The sequence below is a fragment of the Taudactylus pleione genome, unplaced genomic scaffold, assembly GCF_031769625.1.
Source record: "Taudactylus pleione unplaced genomic scaffold, aTauple2 ptg001374l, whole genome shotgun sequence".
In the NCBI taxonomy this organism is placed as follows: Eukaryota; Metazoa; Chordata; class Amphibia; order Anura; family Myobatrachidae; genus Taudactylus; species Taudactylus pleione.
The window spans coordinates 234269-258386 of record NW_028285774.1 but is presented as its reverse complement, the minus strand read 5'-3'; the positions used below and the strand labels follow the sequence as shown (position 1 = coordinate 258386).

Sequence of the window (24118 nt, the reverse complement as noted above, 5' to 3'; positions counted from 1 at the left end):
TGTGGAGACATACAGTACCTTCTTTATGGGGGGCAGTATGGCCATCTTCGGATGGGATTGGGAGAGTTGGAGATTTGTGATTAGTACCCTAGTGATTCGTTTTTGCATCCACTGGGCGGACACTTGGTTGTTTAGTTTGCCGTACGCTTTAGGGCCGTCCTTTCTAAACACCATACAATTAAAATTAAAAAAAATATATAAATTCTTTAAATAAATAGCTGACCTTTTTAATTCCATTTGCTGTCTCCGTGTGTTTATTTCTCAGATAAGTTTTGTCATGTATGATGATCACACACCCAAGACACACCTCAGCTGTTACTAGGTTTAGTCCCCACATACACACTAATAAGATACAAGAGTTGTGTACATTAAACAATAACAAGCGGAAAGAATAAAATCATTTATTTTCCTGGAAATCTTCTTCCTCGCTGGAATAAAAGCAATAATAGTCCTCAGCCAATATTCAATAACGACATTAAAATATATTCACACATTTCTACTGTATGTAATTCAAACCCATACTGTAGGCTGTACCTTCACCTTAAATTAGAAGTACCAGCATAGGGTATAACCGTACAACACTCTCTATGAGATGTATCAAAGCTTGGAGATAGATAAAGTACCAACCACTCAGCTCCTAACTGTCATGTTACAGGCTGTGTTTGAAAATGACAGTTAGAAGCTGATTGGTTGGAACTTTATCTCACTTCACTTCATCTCTCTCCAAGCCTCGATAAATCTCCCCTAGAAAGATCGCTTCTCCTTTAACACATTTGCTCCTTGTTAACCAAATGGTAGACTCTCTGTTGGTGTCCCGCTTATAAGGGCATTAATAATCGAAGTACTCTATACCTAGCCTGAGGCGGGTTTCTTTTTCATCTGGTAATACACCCAGGTCCCATTCACTCTCTCACACTCACTCCTCCTAATGCCTAAATTTCCAATAAGCCCTTTATAGTACTGGTACTATACATATAATGGGTCTCATTCAGACCCGGTCGCAAACGCTGAGCGGCTGTCGATGTTGATCGACAGCTCGCCCCGTTTTGTAGGCGGTGGCGGGGGGGTGGCTACACAAACGGAGGCGTTCCTGATGGAACGCCTGCCATTTTGTGGGAGGCCGCACTGCAGTGGCGTCCCTCCCCACGGTGACACCCGGTGCGGGGAGGGACGCCATGCACGCGGCACCTGCCGAAATGGGGGCGTGGTCTTCGGGAGGGGTTGTGTCGGGGGCGTGGCCTCACATGTTGGACCTTCAGGAGGGGCTTGGCCTCGCGGCGCGAACCCGGCCCGTGGCCGTGGTTAACAAAATTATACATTAGGTATCAATGGGGTGGTGCCGGCGGGGGGTGCAGGAGGTGCGGGCATTGGCAGTGCCGGCTCCCTCACTGAAAGGAGCCGAGTGCTGCACTTAATGCTATAGTGCAGCACCCGGCTCCTGTCACTGAGGGGGATCCTGCACCTTGGTGTCACCCCTCGGCGGGTGACACCCGGGTGCGGGCCGCACCCCCCGCACCCGCCTTGTGACGCCACTGCCGCATTGACATCAGCAGTGATGTCAGTGGGGAGCTTCCTGCTCGATCAGAGCAGGAAGCTCCCTGGGGCTTGCGGTTGCCGAGACCCAACCTTAGGGTCTCGTTGCAAGCCCCGATGGTCGCGATGGTCTTGACCATCGCGACCATCACCCTGGTCGGTGGCTGAAGCTGTGGGTGGTAACCCACAGCTTAGCTAGTGACCAGGAGGCCGCACTAAAAAAACCAAGCGGCCGCCCTCATTCAGAACAAGCGCTCGCTTCTTGCGAGTGCCTCTGAATGAGGGCCAATGAGTAACTGTTAATGTCAATACAATTGTCATTGGTTGCATGCCCATGAGATCGGTGGTGCACTTTATTTTGCTAGATTGGAGCTGAGACCTGTGTGGCTGACTCACTAGTCTTTTCATAGCAGCATTCCTTTCTTAGGTATCTGGCAGTTTGGAGAGCTTCTCTCACTCTCGCTGTCCCCTTCAAGCGGATAATGTTTCGGCCACATGACTTACTGCAATCTCTAAGTGATTCCACTCACGGGCGAGAGTCTGCAGTTAGAAAGTGTATGTCTGTTTCTACATTGCTTTGGTCTACTTCAGTTAAGTTCTAGCTAGATAGAGTGTAGCTGTGGTTGGTGTTGAGAATTGCAGTTTTCTACAGACCTGCTCCCTAGTCTATTGCAGAGACTCTATCTCTCAGAGTGGAAAGCTCTGTGTGCTCCATCCATCCCTCTTCACAGCTGAGGATTCATAGCTCCTCCCCAGGGGTGGTTTTCAGCTAGGGATGACCATTGGTGGGTTAATCATCAATAGCACCATTGGTGGTTGACCTCGATGGTATGAATACATTGATTGGCAACCATCAATGGTTACATCCACCAATGGTCATCCATATCTTAATAATTGCCAGGACAACAGGCCTATCAGAGAGTGGGGGCGGGGCTTTATGGGTCATGTTGGGGGTTGGAGCTATGCTCTGTGTCCCGGCACATGAAAAAAAAAAACATTCAGTTGCCCAGTGCCACGGATGGCAGAGAAACACTGGATCTCCACCATTGATGGCAAAACCATCGGTGGTTAACCAGCAATGATTGTGAACCATCAATAGTTGATTGCCATTCCTACTTTCAGCTTTACACCTTCCTCCTTATCTTATCAGTGAGGGAGGCTTGGCCGGAAACCCCCGTCGCTCAACACTTAGGTACATGGGCGGACCACCACAGGACAACCAGGTCCACGCTTCACAGTTACCTAAACTGCACTCCTCGACTCAACTGGCAGCCCTTATATCCTCTCTCAGCCTCAAGCATCACCGTCACTGAAGTCCTAGACTGGGTGCGAGGATGTCCTGAAACTGCTGGAAACTTTTCAACCATACTGTCTATATTAATTGCTGAATTTACCAACCACCTAGTAACTAATGCCATCTTCACACCCTATAGGCTACTTTCCACAAAAAGTACTGGTAAAGGTATCAGGCCTGAGGAAGCGGTCTGAATGTGTTGCAAGTATTTGAGTGAAAAAACTACTTTTTCTCTATTGCTTTATTTTTGTTTTATTTATTTTTATTCTTTTACACTTTTGTGTATGTTGTTTTAAATATATTAACAGGTTGTGATATATTTAGAGACATTTTTACATAGAAATATATATATATATATTCAGTGAAGAGATAAACCCTCAGCAGGCAAAGCGTTTATTTATTTTCTGGAATGAAGGACTAAACACCCAGATATTACTGTATTGTTTAAATAGACTTGTACATATTTTTTACCTTATGCTTTAGACGACCTTTTACTTTTTTTAGACAAGAGCATGTTATCATTGTGTCATCCCTAACCAGAGCCTCTAATAAAACAGGGTTCGCAGACTAGGGGTGTAACTTAGCATTCACTTAGAACAGCAATATCTTTCCAGCGACAGAGTGTAAATATCCTATACACTCTATTAAATAAGAGAATCTATTACAGTAGTGTAAATTGATGGGGATATTTACATATTGTAGGGACTAATCCAACAAGTGTTATCTTTATAAAATGTGGAGGCTAATAATTTAATGATGTGGCTGGTTGTAGGGAAGGAGGCTGGTCGATGGAGGGCTTGAACAGTTTTCCAGGAGATGTTTAGTTTAATAATGACATATGTCACATTTGAGAGCAGGGCCCAAGCACTACTCTTGCACACAGGCCACTAAATTCATAAATTCCTCTAGTTCCGGAATATTATTGTTTTTTTTTTTTTTATAAGGATGCACTGACATTAATTATTATTATTAATAATAATAATAATAATAGATTTAGATTTTGAGTTGAGCCATACTTTGTATATTTAATGTCATATAAAGAAAAACTAGATGTAAAATAACACACTTAAAATGAAATAATATTATTCAAATTATAACTTATAATAAAAAATTATATTGTGTAAAAAAAATAGAAAATACACCCAAAATAAATAAACTAAATAAAATGTACCAGTCACAAATCTTTGCACATACTATAAGCAGATAAACGGGCAAGTCCTTCGGCACATATTGTTCACACATTCAATGCTTAACATGAATACAGCAAAGTTATTAATACAGAAAGATATAAAAAAAACACAAAAGCAGACATAATAAATAGATACAAAACAAAGCAATACTTTATGATTTCCCATTGCTTATTTACACATTAACAGCCAAATGTGAATTTCTTAGACAGGGCACCACAGGACATAATTGTATTGTCAACGGAAACATAACTGATATTTACAATTTGGTTTTGTTATATTTTTTAAAAAGTTGGTCAGTCCTAATTTGACACCCTAGTAGACATTTAGGGGTCTTTTCATCATCAGTGGCAGTGGGTGTCCTTTAAACTATAATTTCTTATTGCTTTGTACAAAGCCCAAAGGAAATTATTTTCTCTGCTTATTTATCAAGAAACTTCTGTCAGGATAGCGACTCTGATGAGAGCCTGTCCCAGCGAAGAGTCTACATCAAAGAGATGGCGAATGCAATCACTTTACTGCCGAGACCTGGCAATACGCATGCGCGGCTATTAGTTTTCACCTTCACTGAATGTCTCAAGCGATTGACGTTTTTACATTTTGGGCCACTTGTGGGTCGCCTATGATACATCTGTTCTACAAAATAAATTCATTCCACAGCTTAAAGTTTTAAGAAAAAAATAGCTTACATTTGCATGAAGTTAAGTTGGCAAAAAAAATCCTTAAAATAAATATTTTTGTTCAAATAATGATAAATTTGCACAGCCCTTTTTTAATTCTGATATTGACGTTATTGTTGCTACTGTATAATGGAAAAATCTGCTAAAAAAGCAATGTCAGAAAACTCATGGCAATAAAAAAAAAGATTACTTAAATAACTTATTACATTAACCCATTGCTGCCGGGAGTTTACTGTTCAGTTTGACAATTCAACATGAATTTTTTTTTTTATAAAGACCTCAGTTTGAATAATGTGGAGGCATTTTCCTTTCTTAAAATGAGTTACTTTTTGTTTAATGTCATTTTAAAACAAAGTAATTACCTAGTAGGCTCATTTTAGGACTATTTCCAAGAATAGAAAATATACCCAAGGGAGATCACCGGCATTATTGTGCCTTGCATCCAGTTGTGTTTGTTAATAGTTTTTAAATATAGAATCGCTATCGGTATAGGCAGCCATGCATGAATTTGTACAGTATGTTCTCTGCTCATTATTAGCAAGACGGAACACGTGACGGAACACATGACCAACCATTGCAACATAGTAACGCAGTCATCTCACCTGTAATTGTTCAGTGGAACCATTTGCTTGTATTTTAATTTTGGTATTGCTCATAGGTTTAAAAGCGCAGTAACAATAATTTTATTTTCCTATCGTTTTTGGGTGCCATTGAGATGACTGTAAAATAAAAATTTTGTTTCACTACAGAGGTGTTCTTGAATGTAATAGCTAAAGCTAACATGCTATTAAACATTGGGATACTGTTTTTGTCTGTCCCATAACCCCCTTCGCTTCTTAAACGTCCAGCTTCGAAGTCTTAAAGCGTCCAGAAACACTGCAATTATTTATTGCAATATTTTCATTTTTTGCTATTTTATTTTGTTCATATGGTTTCAAGTTATTGTGGCTACAGGTTACCCGTGATTACAGTACAAGCACCAGTTTAATATTCTTTGTTTAGCGTGGATGCTACATTCATTTGTTGTGACCCAAGCTAAAGGTGATGGGTCTTTATCTGGCTCAAGTTAGCACCAATTAGAAAGCTTTCTGCCACACATTGTCCATTAGAACAAAGGGATTGTACATGCACTATCCTGCAAATGACACATATATTGTAGTGCACGAACTATGAACTAAACTTTACTCCACCTGTATACATTGCCATGCAACAAAGATTTCACTTAACTTGGATTTTTGTTTCACTACATAAGAGAGCTAAATTCAAATGATTTACTGAAGTGTCAGAGAAGGGGGCTGTGAAATGTTTTGCTATCAGTAGACATCATTGCATGGACATTCTGTATACTGTAACACCCTGGCTTTAATTTATAATTGAGTAGCAGCTTAGCTGACTGTCTCTAAGTGCAGTAAGATAATAAATACAGTATTAGGAGAGTATGCAGCTAAGTCTTTTTTCACCTTTTAGTTCCGGGACTGTCATTGACTTTCAAATGTATACTATGAGCATTTAGGTGCGGTCTGTATGTACATAGCATATTGGCTTAAAAAAAGAATAACAATATAAAAATACAAAGTTCAAAATAAAAAGTGAACAAAAGAATTTTTGGAGCGTTTGTGGCCACATTAATCCGCGATTCTGTCAAAAATCAGCGATTGGTGCTACGCGCACGCGTTCTATCTGCGGATTCCCTCCTACGGTGGAAACGCAACACATGACGTCACAATGTTAGGAAATCATCTGCATTGCCTCATATTGACATCACAACGCCCTTTTTTTATAACATAACATCGCCTACGGTATGTGACAACCAGCGGTGATCGGAGTGGCAGCTGTGTGACACTTTAGGCCATTTCACGAAGGCGCCATGTTCCGAGGCTAGCGTCTTCCAGTTCCACGCCATAATGGCATCGTGTGCAGAATGCATAGTGTGCAAACAGAGCTAAAAATGAAGGTGCCAGTTCACCCTCCTCTTATGGAGAATACGTGCAGGGCATTCCGCCCGGGAAATGTGGAAACTTCCGCAGCCAAATACCAAATGAGGCGACGATTTCTGGAACAGATTTGAAAATTTTGCTCATCGCTGCTTCATAACCTAAACTGCTAGTAAAGTGCAGAATGAATGAAATAAAACATATCAAAAGTCACATCTCAGTCGGTTCCATAGTGCAGATTGCAGGTTACAACGGCTTCCCTTTTTGAAATGCTCCATCATTCCCCCCCCCCCTCCCCCCGCTTAAAGTCCAGGAATGACGTTATCCTCCACAGCACCACAAAAAGGGACTACAGGAGATGTCGCAGTGCTTGATCTTCAGATTGCCCTTCATCAGTCTTACAAATTGGCCGTTAGGCAGAGGGATCTGGGGAAGACCCGTTTGCCGTCTCATTCTCCGTGGTAATCTTGGTAGGAACTCTGAGCGAAGAACAACAAAGACAAACATAGAATTAGGGAAATATGTTGCTTGCAATTTATGCACATTTCCTAACTGTCCATCTATAACACAGGTGTGAAAGGTGATGTATGTTAGAATTGCCCCAACAATTCCTATGCATGCTGCAATTCTGGCAAATCTCGAGTTTGTGGGACCAAAACAGCCACTAATCTCCATCAACATCTGATCTGGCGTCAATCTGCATTGTTTGTTTTTTATTCATGTCATTTTTTCACATATATTTTAACCCTTTTTCAACACTTATTAATTATTCTTACGCATCTATACTTTACACTTCACTGTCACCCTTCTTCCTTTTTTCGTGTGATGCCCTGGGAGGGGTCCTGGGCTGGACGTTTTTTGGGGTGACCTGCGCCTCGGGCGTGAACCCCTTAGTGTTAGGGGCTGCTAGTAACAGAGAGGCCGTGACGCTGCCTAGCAGCTTCCCATGTATTTGCAAATGCATGGAACTAATATCTCTGAATTTCTAGCACCATGTAGTCTTCATATATTGTTGCAGGTGCAATTCAGTGTGCTGAGGAACAATTCTCCTTGGCATGACCCCTCCCTTTCATGCACCTGAAGAGTACTGCCAGATCGATTTGAGCAGCTGCCATTTTCTGTTAGTCAATCTGCATTGCGCCTGCTGTTCGCACCATCCCCCCCCACCCTGGAGCAATGGCACCTTAGGCTTTTGAGCAGGGTCGGCCATGGATGACCGAGCGCTATCTGAATGAACACTATAATTATGCATTTCAAGTGATTGACCCAGCTGCCAAAATATCCAAACTTCCGATTCAGTCCCATCCAACTTACATTGGTATAATTTTATACTGATAGTACTTACGGTTGGTTAACGTCCTCGCTTTTTAAAGATTGCATTTCCTCTCCTTCATGTGCCTGTGGGACATCTGTCAGAGAAGACATCTACAAGTTAGATATTATGTTATAACGCACTAGGAGATAGACAATACTATAAGCTGTAATGTCAAACTTTCCCTTTTCTTTGTGTCTGCACTGCGTGTACAGTAATGTTACTATACAATTTTTCAGTTTTAGTATCTTAATAGCTGAAATACGTCACTAGGAGGGGAGCAAAATGTCAATTTGTGTTTTTTTTCACAGACACCAACACAAATAATAATGAAAAAAGTAATTTGTGACCAAAATAATTTTAACATTAGGGGGTCTATTTACTAGGCCAGTGGTTCTCAAACTCGGTCCTCAGGACCCCGCACAGGTCATAATTTGCAGGTCACCCAGCAGGTGCACAGGTGTATTCACTACTCGCTGACACATTTTAAAAAACCCACAGGTGGAGCTAATTATATCACTTGTGATCAGTGGCGGGCTGCAGCGTCATGCGGGCCGGTGCAGTCTGTGTCACTGTGACACAGACTGCACCGCATGTGTAGCGCTGACCGGACGGAGTTCGGTCAGCGCTACACTGACAAACACACAGCCGCCAGCTCCGGCAGCTGTGTGTTTGTTGTAAGCAGCCGCCAATGAGAGTCTGTCAGACTCTCATTAGCTGCTGCTGCTGCGCCCACTGCGGGAGCCGCTCCATCTTCCGGCTCCCGCAGTGGGCAATGGGAGAGGCATCATGATGTCATATGATGTCTCTCCCATAATGCAGAGTGGCCCGGCCCGGGAGGACAGACGGAATAGCAGATGGCGGCGGCGGGAGCGGGGATTCAGGTAAGTGGTTTTTTTTATTTTGTTTTTTATATTATGTGTGTCTACTGGGGGGGAGGCTGGCACTACTGGGGGCTCTACAAAGGGGGGGACTACTACTACTGGGGGCATTACAAGGGGGGTGGGGGACTACAACTACTGGGGGCACTACAAGGGGGGGACTACTACTACTGGGGGCACTACAAGTGGGGACTACTACTGGGGGCACTACAAGGGGGAGGGGACTACTACTGGGGGCATTACAAGCGGGGTGGGGGACTACAACTACTGGGGGCACTACAAGGGGGGGACTACTACTACTGGGGCACTACAAGGGGAAGGGGACTACTACTGGGGACTACTACTACTGGGGGCACCATAAGGGGACTACTACTACTACTACTGGGGGCACTACAAGGGGGGTGGGGGACTACTAGTACTGGGGACTACTGCTACTGGGGGCACTATAAGGGGACTACTAGTACTACTGGGGGCACTACAAGGGGGGTGGGGGACTACTACTACTGGGGACTACTACTACTGGGGACACTACAAGGAGGGTGGGGGACTACTACTGGGGGCACTACAAGGGGGAGGGGACTACAACTACTGGGGACTACTACTACTGAGGGCAATATAAGGGGACTACTACTATTACTACTACTGGGGACACTACAAGGGGGGGACTACTACTACTGGGGACACTACAAGGGGGGGGACATCTACTAGGGGCAACACTACACGGGGGGGACTACTACTGGGGGCACTACAGGGGGGGCACTACTACTACTGGGGCACTGCAAAGGGGGGGACTACTGCGACTGGGGGCACTACAAAGAGGGGGGACTACTACTACTGGGGGCACTACAAAGGGGGGGACTACTACTACTGGGGGCACTACAAAGGGGGGGGACTACTACTACTGGGGGCACTACAAAGGGGGGGGACTACTACTACTGTGGGCACTACAAAGGGGGGGACTACTACTGGGGGCAATACTGGAGGCCTGCTTAAGGGTGTTCTATCCTGTGGCACACGGGGGCACTGCATATGGGCACTACGACAAAGGGCTGCCCTAATCTTTATTTTTACCTTACATTAATCCCATATGGACCCGCCTCCTCCCTGGAACACTTGAGTGGGGGGGGCGGGCGCCGTAGCACGCATATTCTTCGGACACCCTGGCTACACGCTACTCCTCTGCCAGGGCCGCCTGCATGCATTTGCCCCCAGGCTAAAAGTTGCCAGCCAGCCCGCTTGTGATTCTGTGAGGAGACCTGGAAAACATGCACTGTTTGGGTCCTGAGGACCGAGTTTGAGAACCTGTGTACTAGGCCTTTGATGAGGATAAAGTGAATGGAGATATAGTACCAGCCAATCAGCTTCTAATGTCATAGGCTGTGTTGAAAATGACAGTTAGGAGCTGGTTGGCTGGTACTTTATTTTCATCTGCTATATCTCCATCCAAGGCTTAGTAAATAGACTCCTATATCTTTAAATAATGTAAATATATAAAATAAAAATTGAGCAAATGTCCATTTAAATGTACTTATTATTAGAGATGTGTGCCGACCCTGTGTTTTGGTTTTGGATCTGGTTTCATCTTCGTGTTTGGGTTTTGGTTTTGCAAAAGCACCCTCAAGTGTTTTGGATCTGGATTTTTTTTTTAAAAAAAGAAAAAAAATTATAAAAAACGATTTTAAAAACCAACTAAAATCATGTCATTTTTGCAATCCAAAATACGAAAATGCGGATTTAATATCTGAATTCCAAACTGCTGGCAGATCAGAACTGCGTCTCGGATTTATCCGGATCTCATCAGGTGATCAGAACCTGGATTTACGTAGTTGAGGTGGATTCGGATTTCTCGAGAACCGAATCGCACATCTCTACGTTTTATAGCCTTAAGATGTGTTCTTAAACAGCTTTATTTGCTTGAGAAATATGTGAATTTGCTAAATATGGAACCATTGCCGCCAAATCACAAATTGTCCCATCTCCTGAACATATGACCATAAATGCCGACTTTCTGGCTGCTCCTTCCGGGAGGGAGCAGCCAGATCGGCAGGACAGGGGGGGTGTGGCCGGTACAAGGGGGAGTTGCTGGGCGGGTGACATCACTTGAAGGCGTGGTGGGGGCGGGGTCACGAGATCGCATCAGTTTGGCCCCGCCCCCGCTATGGCCCGCGGGGCCAAAATGACACGAATCGCGTCACCGGCCCCCCCACTGCAGGGGTTGCAGGGGTCATTGCGGGGGGGATAGGAGGGTTGGGCGGTAGCCGGGAGAATTGCCTGCCTTCCCGGGAGGTCGGGAGCGGCACCCGATTTTCGGGAGGCTCCCGACCAAATCGGGAGGGTAGGCAAGTATGCATATGACACTATAATGTAGAATAAGTCAAGACGCCATCGCTGAAAATAATGGTTATATTATATTGTCAGGGTTCATTAGATCTGTATTATATAGGACATGTGATAGGTGCAAAGTAATAAGCCTATTCAATACAATGTATATTCTATACAATACCGGGATTTTACTCTCTGCCGGTGACACATGTATCAAACTCATCTCCTCATGTCAGGACACTAATCACATACAGATCTGGGGGCTGATTCAGTGATTTCCGCAATGCCGATATTTACACTGACTGAGCAATTGTGCATGTGAGGAGGAATTACGGCACACGCGCAGCGGTTGGTTTGCGATTACGCTCGCACAGAGGATCCATACACAAAGTGAGTGACAGATAGTGTTTGGGGGAGGTAACAGGGGGGTGGCTAGGCAACGCAGGCGTGTCTGGTGGTTCAATCGCCGTTTCATGGGCGTGCATAAATTGCCCATTACCATCTCCTTCGCAGCATGAGAGCTCTCAGCGTGTCAGGAGAGCCACAGTGTTTGAGTGGCTGCCCGATCTGCATTAATGTAACCGAAGCTGTTGCCCGTCTTTGGATGGATATGAGAAGGCAGCAATGGGCGTCCCTATGCCTGAGTAAGCTGTGGAAGACACCAGCATATTTTAAAGTTAATGTCAGCTGCAAAGAGAATGATTTGCGCCACTTTCCTTCCACAAGAAAAAATGACAACACTCAGCGACATCCCCAGTATAAAGACTGAGCTTGTTTATAACCTTTGACCAAGTCAGTTCTGCGAGGAATGATTGGAATTCCCCCTACATTCCATTATCTGTGAAGATAACTGACTCAGCAGCCATTGCCTGCACCCATGCTCTCCACTGCAGAAAGCGAAACTTATCTGTGAGGTCATCACTACCGTATGTGGCCCGAAGCAGAATCCAGTGTCTGTGACAAACATACAGTATTTTTTTATTTTTTAAAAAGCAGAAGAAACATTCAGTTTCCACAGGATTCACATCCCCTGTGTGATCGGTGTCAGAAATCAGCGCGGTATCTGTGGTATCTCCTGCGTTACCGAAGAAGAAACTTTTCCCATCAAAGTATAACATAATGAACCCTATACTGTATTATTATTATTATCTTTTATATTTGTGGAAGTCAGGTAGATCCTCCAGGTGTCACCTGGCATTGTAGGCCGAAGAAGCTGATAAGCTCCCAGAGGGAAGTAAACAAAGAAAAAAGGTATGTGACTTGCGCTAAAAGAACGGCAGCCGGGGTCCAACCCACAGAATCACCAGCTCTTAACCTTGCAAAACATATACAGAAAATAAGAGAAGGCCACCTAGCGCTGCTCTGAGTGGCCTTCTCTTATTTTCTGTATATGTTTCCCAGAGGGAAGTGTTAGGTTCAATGGCTGTAGCCGCACTCGCCGGTGGTGTTTGCCAATGGATACCGATGTCACAGGCGCTCTGGCACACAGGTAGCGTGCTCTCCATATTCCCCAGGTGCTGTGAGCAGCAGTGATTGAGCCTCTGTATTTCTGGCCTTAGCTTATTTCCTGGATATCATATTGAGAGGTGCCTGCCCCAAATCCAGACCATGCCCTGACTTGACTGCCCACTGCCAGCCATGACCGTTGGTATATCCCAGGACTCCACTGGCTTGACCTTGTGTCCCTTCCTACTGTTTCACCAGGTTGCTGCACTTCAAGTATTGCGTTCTCAGACTCCTTATTTATTTTTTTTATCTCAGGTAATACGTTTTTACTACTTTGAAGTCCTGGCTCTAGCTGAGTACCAATATGCTCAGTAACGGACAGGCAACTGCTAAAGAAGAACATCTCTCCAAACAGTTTCAAGATCATATTACCTCCCCATAGTTATTGCCATAACAGGAAGGGAAGTAGAGGGAGAAGAAAAATGGGGCACTGATTAGTATGGGGAGAGGAGGGGAAGGGGAGGTAAGTGTGGAGACAGAGAAGGAGCAGTTAGACAAGTAAGAGGTGTACCAGGTGAATGTTGGTTCACCACATTCCATTGCTGCCCAGGTGATGTTATAATTCACAGCCATATGGCCCAGACAATGGCACCGTCAACATAGACGGGCTTGGCAGCCTTCCGGAAATGCAATATAGATCCAGCTCACTATGGGCTTCCTTAATTACTTTAAAAGTTGGAGCACTTTTATTAGAAGCTGGAGTTTTGTGTTTCCTTCAGTTTGCAATGGATCATTTCCAGTAGGAAGCCCAGATGTCCTTCTACCAGGGAGATTAGCTGACCTGCGATCTTCAAATCCACGAGGCTTATGTTATGCCGTATACATGTTAGCTGGACACTCACAAATCTGTCATGTCAATCAACACACATAGTTGTCCTAGAAACCTCTGCCTGTAGCCAATTCAGGCCCTACAGCTGTGAATTCCTACCCATTGAAAATGGGCAGTTACACCCAAACCAGACACAATCCCTGCTTTAAGCTTTGGATATTGTTGAACTTCCTGCTTACATAAGTCACTGTACAGTAATCTTTCTGTGTACCACCAGTTAGGAAGGGAATGAGTATGAAGTTCCGCCGTCAGCCCGAAGGGAGAAGATCCCGACAGGGCAGGTAAGTAACCTATCCCTACCCCTCTCCCCTTTAACCCAAACCTTCCCTTAGTGGTGCCTAACCCTAACCTCCCCCACTAGTGCCTAACCCTAACCCCCCCTTAATGCACCCTAAACCTAAACCTTCCAGGGGGGTGCCTAAACCTAACCTCCCCCTGGGGATGCCTAATCCTAACCTCCCCCACGAAACCTAACCCTAACTCTTCTACGGACCGTAAACCTACCCCCCCCCGCGGGCTAACGCTAATGGTGCCCCTGACTAACCTCATTCGGTGTGGAGTCCTACGGCATTCCGGTGTTGGGATTAAGATAAGCGTCAGTATTTTGATGCCTATCAACTTCCTTGTCTGGATTAGGATGTCGGTATTGAGACCGGCACCCTTGCAGCAGCCAGTCTCTTAACTACATCCCGTTAGGAGGGGACCTGAACCGTCTCATTGGTCTACTGCTCTCAGCAATCCTTTCAAAGATGGTGAGGAACCCCACCATGATCCCTATCATCTTCAGGTGTCATCCTTTGCAATTCAGATTATACTCGCCTAAATAATGAGGTAGGCTCTCCCTTATTGACAATGGGGGACACGTATCAAACTTTCTAAAGAGGACAGGTGAATGATTCTACCTATCATTTTATACAATGTACAAGATAAATGATAGTTAGAAGGTGATTGGTTGCTATGGCCAACAGGCTCAGTTTTCTTCTTTAGCAGGTTTGATACACCTCCCCCTATGTAGTTTTCTGTTCCTGTAATCATTTGCTTATCTCCTGCTGCACCTGCAGGACTGCTGAACCCATTGCTTGCTACTGGCTGGTATTAATCCACTGCTCACTGGCACAAATACTTGCAATACAGCGAGTAAAACACTTCTATAATGATCACCAGGGTTAGTTAGGCTTAATTTGGACTTATTTCCACAAAAAAGGCATTAAAACGTCCGCGTTTTTGCCTGTTTTGGCATTGAATAAGGTGAAAAGCGGGAGCGTACAAAAACATCGGCCGAGACTTTTCGCCTCTAATTGAATCCGGCCCTAAGTGTACAGCACAGGGAAACTTTTTGCAGAAATAATGCGTTTGGCCCAATCCGCTTTTCACAGTACTTCACTTTGAGGCTGTACATTTGTGCCAGAGAGTAGACACCATCTTTAGGGGAATAAGCATGATATGACCGCTGTCTCCTGAAGCAGGAAATCGGCACATAGGATGCACGGGCAGAGTCCAAGGGAGAGGCCAAAAGGAAACATAAAACAGTATTCCTGCCTGTATGGGTCTTAGTAGCTAAACAGTCCTCTAATGGACAGTGAGTGTGCCAACCACAATGCAAGCACCTTTGCAAACAAATGCACCTTTTATTCATAGTTGTTGGTCCGAATTAAAGATCAACTTTTACGCTAAATGATATGGCCGATTCTACAATTTGCAAAAAAATTCCCATTAAGGAGTGGCCCATTCACCAGCGGGTATTGACGATAAATGACGAAAGTCAGGACTGCCCGGGATTCCCCGTAGCCGCCAGCCAATTACAGGTGTTTTTTCCATGCTAGAGCCTAACTTCAGCTCAAAAGTTGCGAAAAAAAAATCTGGAGTGGTTTCCACTATAAAAAAAAGGAGACTACGAGCATAGTGTCCCCCTGCCACAGCCTCACACTAAAACCAGGAGCTCAACAAGATCTAACTAGGCTGTACAGAAAGAGGATTGTTAATATACTTGTAGTAGCAAACAGTGATCCCAGTACAATGGTCAGAAATATTTGGCACTTGATAGTCAGGATTAGTCAGCATTACTCTCTTACTGTATATACTCGAGTATAAATCGACCCGAATATAAGCCGAGGTACCTACTTTTACCACGAAAAACTGGGAAAAGTTATTGACTCGAGTATAAGCCTAGGGTGGGAAATGACAGCAGCTGGTAGTGCCCCCAGTAGTAATCCCTCCTGGTAGTGCCCCCAGTGGTAATCCCCCCTTTCAGTGCCTCCAGTAGTAATCCCCCCCTGGTAGTGCCCCCAGTGGTAATCCCCCCCTTTTAGTGCCCCCAGTAGTAATCCCCCCTGGTAGTACTCCCAGTGGTAATCCTCCCTTTTAGTGCCCCCTGTAGTAATCCCCCCCTGGTAGTGCACCCGTAAGAATTCCCCCCTTGTAGTTCCCCCTGTAGTAATCCCCCCCTGGTAGTTCCCCCAGTGGTAATAACCCCTTTTAGTGCCCCCTGTAGTAATCCCCCCCTGGTAGTACCCCCAGTGGTAATCCCACCTTTTAGTGCCCCCTGTAGTAATCCCCCCCTGGTAGTTCCCCCAGTGGTAATAACCCCTTTTAGTCCCCCCTGTAGTAATCCCCCCCTGGTAGTACCCCCAGTGGTAATCCCACCTTTTAGTGCCCCGTGTAGTAATCCCCCCCTGGTAGTACCCCCAGTGGTAATCCCACCTTTTAGTGCCCCCTGTAGTAATCGCCCCCTGGTAGTGCCCCCAGTAGTCCCCCCCCCCAGTAGAGAGAGACGTAATAAGAATTTAAAAAAAAAAAAAAAAATCACTTACCTGAAACTCCCGCTCCTGGTCCCGCCGCTATCAGCTCCTCCGGCCGCTTTGCATGGGAGAGACGTCATTACTCATGACGTCTCTCCCATTACCCACTGCGGGAGCCGGAAGATGGCTCCCGCAGTGGGAGCAGCAGCAGCCGATGAGAGTCTGACAGACTCTCAGCGGCTGCTGATTACAGCAAACACATAGCTGCCGGCTCCGGCGGCTGTGTGTTTGTGCTGTGTAGCGCTGACCGAACGCCGTCCGGTCAGCGCTACACACTTCACTCGAGTATAAGCCGAGGGGGTACTTTTTCAGCACAAAAAATGTGCTGAAAAACTCGGCTTATACTAGTATATACGGTATATCCAATATCCCTCAGGCTAAGAGCAAAGTTCTTCCTGACAGCCTAGAACTGTATAAGGGCCTCACAGCTATAATGTAATGAATTGACTTAGTGACTAGAACCTGGACTGGCCTACTAGGTGGCTGGCCCACCCTGGACCCACAGTCAGTCGCACTGACTCCTTTTCCAGCTATTGTGGCAGCTAAAACGAACAAGAAAAACCCTTTCAGTGCATTCAAAAGCATACAGTATTATTTTGGTTCAATAAAACCAAAAATATAAAAAACTGTAATAAACATCCATCTGTAATAGCACAGTATAGCAGCAAATGGAGACACTAGAATACAAGAGGCAGGGCTGCCATCAGAAATTTTTGGGCCCGGTACTGACAAAATAGACAGGGCCCCCTTCTGGGGGGATGGCAGGTGGGACTTCCGTGGATGCTGGGAGCTGTGTGGGTGTAGGTTGCCCAATGGCTGTATCCACCTCTGAATCACCCCCCTATATGCTATGCAGAAATCCCCCAACCCCTTCCCTTTTCTAAATCTTGACTGACTGTCCCTTAACTGATATTAGTTTTAAGCAGTGCCCCCTCTGCTCTCTTTCAGGGACAGGCAGCTGTGCATTTGTATATATATATATATATATATATATATATATATATATATGTATACACACACACACACACACACACACACATATATATATGTGTATCAGTAGTGGCCCCAGGCACGCGCAAGTCGGTCCATTGCCCAGAGCACCATTGTATCTGGCGGGCGCAGGAAATGCCCACCCTCCCTCAAGGTGGTACAGTGTATAGGTAATCTCAGGGGGAGGGAGCGGAAGAGGGAAGGGCCGGTAACATAGGATGACACTGGGCACAGCAAAGACTATCGCCGGCCCTGATATATATATATATATATATACACACATACATTAGGCAGCTGACCATGTACAACAAAACTAGAACTCAGTCAATTAAACTAAATAATGTCCCCACATGACAAAGGGGCTTCAGTGTGTCTCACTCTAGGCAGCCTCAAATCCATTTGTCAAGATCGTTTTTTCAAAGGGTCTGTCTTTGTGCAACAGTAAGTGACAGAGGTTACCTCTGTATGACTCAATTACTCAGCAGTTTCGGCCGGCGTCCTGCTGCTTCTGTTGATTTTGCACTGCTCCGGCTCCTCTGCTCTTCTTCATGGGCACGTGCCACGCAGTCAGTGAGAAGAACGTACATTACACAGGGTGACATCATCATGTCACGTGCGTGTCATCGGCAGAAAGCCCATTCATTTGCGGAAGCGTGCAGGGGAGGCGGAGCTCAGTTTGGGAGGGGGCAGCTCCTAGTTACATTGCAGCTTCTACTTACCAAGTGCTCCCGGAAGGTCCTGAGTCTGACCGGGCGGGAGCGGGACACGGAGGTTAATTCAGTTAATTTTATGACTAGGTAATGGGTGGTCCGGTGCACTACCAGGCCCCATCCTTTCTGCCAAGTGTCCGGGCCTGGGACTACAGTCCCGGCAGTCCCCCCCTGATGGCGGCCCTGACAAGAGGTAAATACTTCCTGACCCAAAGGGCTTACTGTCTGGTTAGGTGACTATAGCAAGCAATCGGGAAGCATTCCTGCTTGCCCACCCAATCCACATACTGCCTGCATGCGGTTAAACTTGTTTACAGTCTGGGCCGGTTCTAGACATTGTGGAGCTGAGGTCAAAAGTTCCCAGTTGCCCCCCCTCCCCCCCCCCCACCCCATACACACACCAAAATAAAAAGTTTTTATAGATGACGTTCCTCTGCGCACGCCACAGGGGGCATGGTTAATCAGGGAGGGGAAGCGTCCTTGCAGAATTCCCCAAATTCATCACACTTGGGGGCATGGCCAGCACCTACAGAGATGGTGGGCTTCCCCCAAGCTCTCTCCTCACATTGAATAGATGCCATGCGCGTCTATTAACCCGGTGGCGATCTATCACCACAACTTTTCCCACTGGCGGCACACTGCAGACAACAGGTGCGGAAGGCTCAGGGCAGGATTTAGCAAGGTGGCGGAAATAGGGCAGGGTGCATTGTTGGGCAGGGTGCGGTGCCCCACTAAAACAGCCTAGAAGGAACACTAGTAATGGCCCTTACATGGTATCCCACACACATTAATGCCCCTTACACAGTACGCCACACACAGTAATAGCCCTTACACAGTATGCCACACACAGAAATGCCCCTTACACAGTACCCCACACACAGTAATAGCCCTAACACAGTACACCACACACAGTAATACCCCTTACACAGTACGCCACACACAGTAATAGCCCTTACACAGTACGCCACACACAGTAATACCCCTTACACAGTACGCCATACACAGTAATACCCCTTACACAGTACGCCACACACAGTAATGCCCCTTACACAGTAAACCACACACAGTAATACCCCTTACACAGTACGCCACACACAGTAATGTGCTTACACAGTATTCCAATACAAGAAGTAGGGGGTAGAGGAATACCTCTGCACTAGGCATAGGTTTTAGCAAAGTCCTAATGATGTGTAAGCCCCAACATCTCATCCAATACAAGGGTGTTGACAAAGACAATAAAGTGTCAGAAATACAAATAAGAGGAGGAAAGATTGTCTGTTTTCCTGGCGCACTAATAGAAATGATAAAATATAACTATTGTCTAATATTTTTTAAAAGCATTTTTAATCCATATTCCTTCCAGTGAATTATTAAAAATGTTTATTGACAAAACAAACTCAACAATATAATATTGTATCTGATTCGTTGTCCATTCCGTGTTTGGTGTGATATTATCTATTCCTAGTGAATTTCATACAATTCTGTGGGATTTAATTTCCCTACTCTTAATATACTGTATGCACCAAAGTTAGATATCAGGGGTTATAATAGAACACTCTATATAGTATCCCAATATCTGATAATTAATTATGTACGTATTCGCAAATACACAACTTGTTTATGATAGTAATATTCACTATCTATCAATAGTGTATATATGTATGCATTACCCAAACATCATTCTCCAAATCCAATTATCTAGACTCATAAATCTGAATAGATGCTGATAATCCCTCCATTGTTGTCTATTCTATATCCACTAATACTCCTTTTACACTCTCTCTCACCTCTGTAAAATAAGTATACAGTCATCCAATCTTTATTAAGACACCCATACACAGGATCCTTTTAGATGTTATTACCTAGGCTGAATACAGTAGATTCACGCAAATCTATGCTGGTTTATTTATACCATCAGCCACAGCGTCATACTTTGCATTATGCACCAATAATCAGTGCAGTCCCCTCCTCGGTAACCATTCTTATTAATGCTGATCTCAGTAAAGGACCTCTGTCAATGGCCAATACTGCAATATGTAGTGCATACAGATGAATAGGTATGAATGATGTATTGGAGCCGGTTGCGGTAGATTCACCAGTCATACAGTATATCTGTAATTATTAAGGCTTATTTATACCATTAGCCTTTCCATCTTTACGGTACATATGTCTATCTGGATATAGTGTATTGTGGCTATAAGAATAATTGATGACGTTATTTTTATTTCATACAGAGGTGAGTACTCCAGCCATATATTACGGTTAATTATAATTAGAGATAAGCGGATTCAGTTCTCCGAGAACCGGACCCACCTGAACATTGCAATTCCGAGTTGGATCTAAGACCGGCCCGGGTTTTCCCGCCTGAATCGGATCTCAAAACGAGGCAAAGCATCATCCTCCCGATGTCAGATTCTCGCGGGTGCTCTTCCCTCAGTGTAAAAAAAAATAAAAGTGCTTTTTTTCTTTCTTTTTTGTGTGTGTGTGTGCGTTAGCAACTTAGCTGCGCTATTATTGTACGGTGACACTGCCGCAGTTTATCATCCACGTATTTGTGACTCTGCAGGTGGTCTGTCCGCACTCGGCAGGGTTGCTTTGTTGTCCATAAACAAGGGGTGCTGTCTGTGTTGTTCAACAAGGGGCTGCTGCCTCATTCAGGGGTGCTCTTCCCCAGTGTTTAAAAAATAAAAGCGAAATAGAATTAATATTATCAATCCACAAAAAATTGTGTGTGCGCGTTAGCAACTTAGCTGCGCTATTACTGTTTGGTGACCCTGCCGGCCAGACCGCAGTTTAACGTCCATGTATTAGTATGTTAGTGCCGCCCACTGCTGTCACTTAGCTTAGCTTAATCAGCCAGCTAGCTGGATGCAACCTTTTGGTCCTAAACTAGCTGTGAGGTGGTCAAAAGTGACAGGAAATGACTGGAAATAAATGTTATTGAGGTTAATAATACTGTAGGAACAAAAACAGGCCCATTTTTTATGTGATTTTAGCTGTTATTATGATTTTTTTTTGAAAAAATACAGATCCAAAACCAAAACACGCAAGGGGCGGTTTTGGCAAAACCACATCAAGATCTAAAACATGAGGAGATACAGATCCAAAACCAAAACACGGGGGGTCGGCGCACATCCTTAATTATAATCTATTCATTAGCATCATCTGTCCATATCAGACATAAAACCATTGCTCCCCCTTATTTCTGTAACATTTGCTGTACATTCGATAATATGGATCTTTATTATATGAGTCATTGATATGAATTAAACAAGTAATGATTTGCTGTTTATACTTAAAAAATAATTTATTAGACTATTTTTATTCCAGTCTTATTATACATTTCTGTTTGCACTGAGAGCCTGATCCAGCAAGGATCGCAGTTGCTTATACGCACGCAATTGGGTGATTTTTGCATTCTGCTCATGCGCGAAACTAGCCTCTGTGATCGGTACTACGATGGCAGAGGCTACGCAGGCCCATAGCAGAGTGTATGACAGGAAGTGCCATTTGTGGGTGGTGACAGGGGGGTGGTCTGGAGAAGGCAGGCGTCCCAGTGCGTTACAACACCGCTGCATGGGCATGCATAAACTATCCACTGCGATACCACACGCAGCCAGAGGCCTCATAGCGTGTGCAGAAGTTAGCAATTCCTGAGTGAGGTCTGACCTGCCTTACCTGTGTGTATGGGTCCGATGTTACTCGTTGTTACCAATTGTTTTGCTATGTTGAAAAAGTATACGGATGTGAATAATCAGGGCCGTAACTAGGGTAGTGCGGCCTGTGCCATGGCACAGGGCACCGCAGGGCAGGGGGCGCTGTTTGGACCTGTCACTTTTCTGTCTATTATCATTCTCACTTGTAGCTTCCTCTTGTTTTATCCTCAGCATCTCCTGGCGTCCCCTATCTCTTCCATGGCCCTTCCCCATGGGGCTATGGCCTTTATTTGGGTGTGTTAACTCCCTATTTAAAAAATAGGGGGACACCAATGCGCTTTCTGGCACAGGGCACCAAAAAGTCTAGTTACGGCTCTGTGAATAAGGGGAAGTGGGCGTCCTTATGTCAGGCTGCGGTCACAATACGAATGCAGACATTTACATATCGCCGCTGATATTAGCAACTGCGTTGCATGCGTGTAAGCCACATAGTGATCTGTGCTGAATAAGGCCCTGAGAGCGTATTAATGCTCTTCCACAGTAACCACTGAACAAATTGCATCAATATTAGTCAGTGCTGCAAAGATGAAATTCAGGATACCCTTGTCTCTATTGTGGTTACAATATATCATTAAGTAGTTGTGCTGAGGTACTGTACTGTACATCATGAGAACACGTCATCAGAGCCAGAGCTTCTCAATCCAACTCTCACTGTACTTAGTTACAATTGTCTCATTAATGATCACTCTGTGGTTGCGCTTTTAAATCATAAAGACGCTGTCAGAGGAGCTCAAGCTTCTCACTACAGCTTTCACTATAGAGGTCAGGATTTATTGACCTAAGTGAAAATAATTATTTGTGCAGTTGCAATGTAGAATGCTCATAGGCAAATGCAGGGGGGGGGGGTTTCCGTCTGCCTGGAAACCCCCCTCTCCAACCCACACCATGAATAGTAATATAATGGAATTTTACTAGTGCTGCATGTTCTTCTCAGTATCACAAATTAAATAATTAGCACCACCTGTGGATCTTTTAACATGTATCAGCCAGTAATAAATAACCTGTGCACCAATTAGGGGATTTGGAAAACATGCACTGTTAGGGATGCACTGCTATAGAGCCCAATATGTATGTCCAGAACAGTGCTAGATTCTTCTGCTGCTTCCCCAGACTCCCGGACTTGCTCCCATGCCCTGAAATGGTGCCCACATCTAAAATAAAAACATTCAGCTCAAGCAGAATGGCCCTACTGCCGCATTTAATAGCTTACTGTGATCTCTGGTCCTGTATATGCTGGAATTATTACACACAATACACTTTGTATGACGCATATTAAAGCTGGATAAGTGGTAATTATGGCCTCTTCATGGACTGGCCACACTCACTCTAAAATCAAGCATTTGGAAACCCCCCCTCTAGAAATCCTGGGTTTGCCACTGATGCTTATACTGTATATTCATAGACCCGCGATTGGATTCACAATTTGTACATATCACATATAGGGGTCTATTTACTAAGCAGTGTTAGGAGACAGAGTGAAAAGTGATAAGGTGTCAGCCAATCAGCTCCCAACTGTCATTTTTCAAACACATCCTGTGAGATGACAGTTAGGAGCTGATTGGCTGGTACCTTATCACTTTTCACTCAGTCTCCTAACACAGCTTAGTAAATAGACCCTTGAGTTGCTTAGTTTACCTGATTATGGGGTCTATTTACTAAGCAGTGTTAGGAGACAGAATGAAAAGTGATAAGAAAGTGATAAGGTACCAGCCAATCAGCTCCCAACTGTTATTTTTCAAACACAGCCTGTGAGATGGCAGTTAGGAGCTGATTGGCTGGTACCTTATCACTTTTCACTCTGTCTCCTAACACTGCTTAGTAAATAGACCCCATAATATTAAAAGTTTGATTTAATGACACTTCAACTTATTTTCTCAAATATATCTATGTACTTAATCTAAAATTATCAAGATCGGACGGGCGCCATCTAACTAGACAGCGCTGGCAGGGAGACTGCGGCTGCCCCCTCAGGCTGCAGCGCCCCAGGCAATAGCCTTGCTTGCCCGCCTCTAGAACCGCCACTGCTTACAGTATCTCATACTAGCAGAACTCTCCATGTATTTTACCAGCAGTGTCCAGACATTCCCCACACTGGATAATACTCTTGTGACCTTCAATTGATCCCTCTCCGATGGAAGCTATGGGGTTGATGTATTAAGCAGTGAAAAAAAGTGGCGACGTGGACCAGTGGAGAAGTTGCCCATAGCAACCAATCAGCTTGGAGGTAGTATTCATCAAGAGCATTCTCTAAAATGATAGGTAGATGCTGATTGGTTGCTATGGGCATCTACTCCGCTGGTCCTCTTCTCCACATCAATTTGAATTAAAACATGAAAACGATCTTTCATGAAGGTTTATTTCCCCAAAGCTCAACCCGTAAGAGTGTAACAGAGCAATTTCTTCCTTATGGAGTCAGAATATTTGGT

General features: G+C 44.7%; 1 protein-coding gene across 1 annotated transcript in view; it reads right to left on the bottom strand.

Moving 5' to 3' along the window:
- Positions 1 to 6944: 6944 nt before the first annotated feature.
- The window catches only part of LOC148442973 (T-lymphocyte activation antigen CD86-like), an 84188-nt gene continuing 67014 nt past the window's right edge, over positions 6945 to 24118 (bottom strand). The window contains exons 6-7 of the mRNA XM_088463440.1: positions 7974 to 8037; positions 6945 to 7107 (exon numbers count right to left, since the gene is read on the bottom strand). Coding sequence (XP_088319566.1) covers positions 7041 to 7107; positions 7974 to 8037 — 131 coding nt within the window. The 3' untranslated portion in view covers positions 6945 to 7040. The remainder of the gene's footprint in view (positions 7108 to 7973; positions 8038 to 24118) is intronic.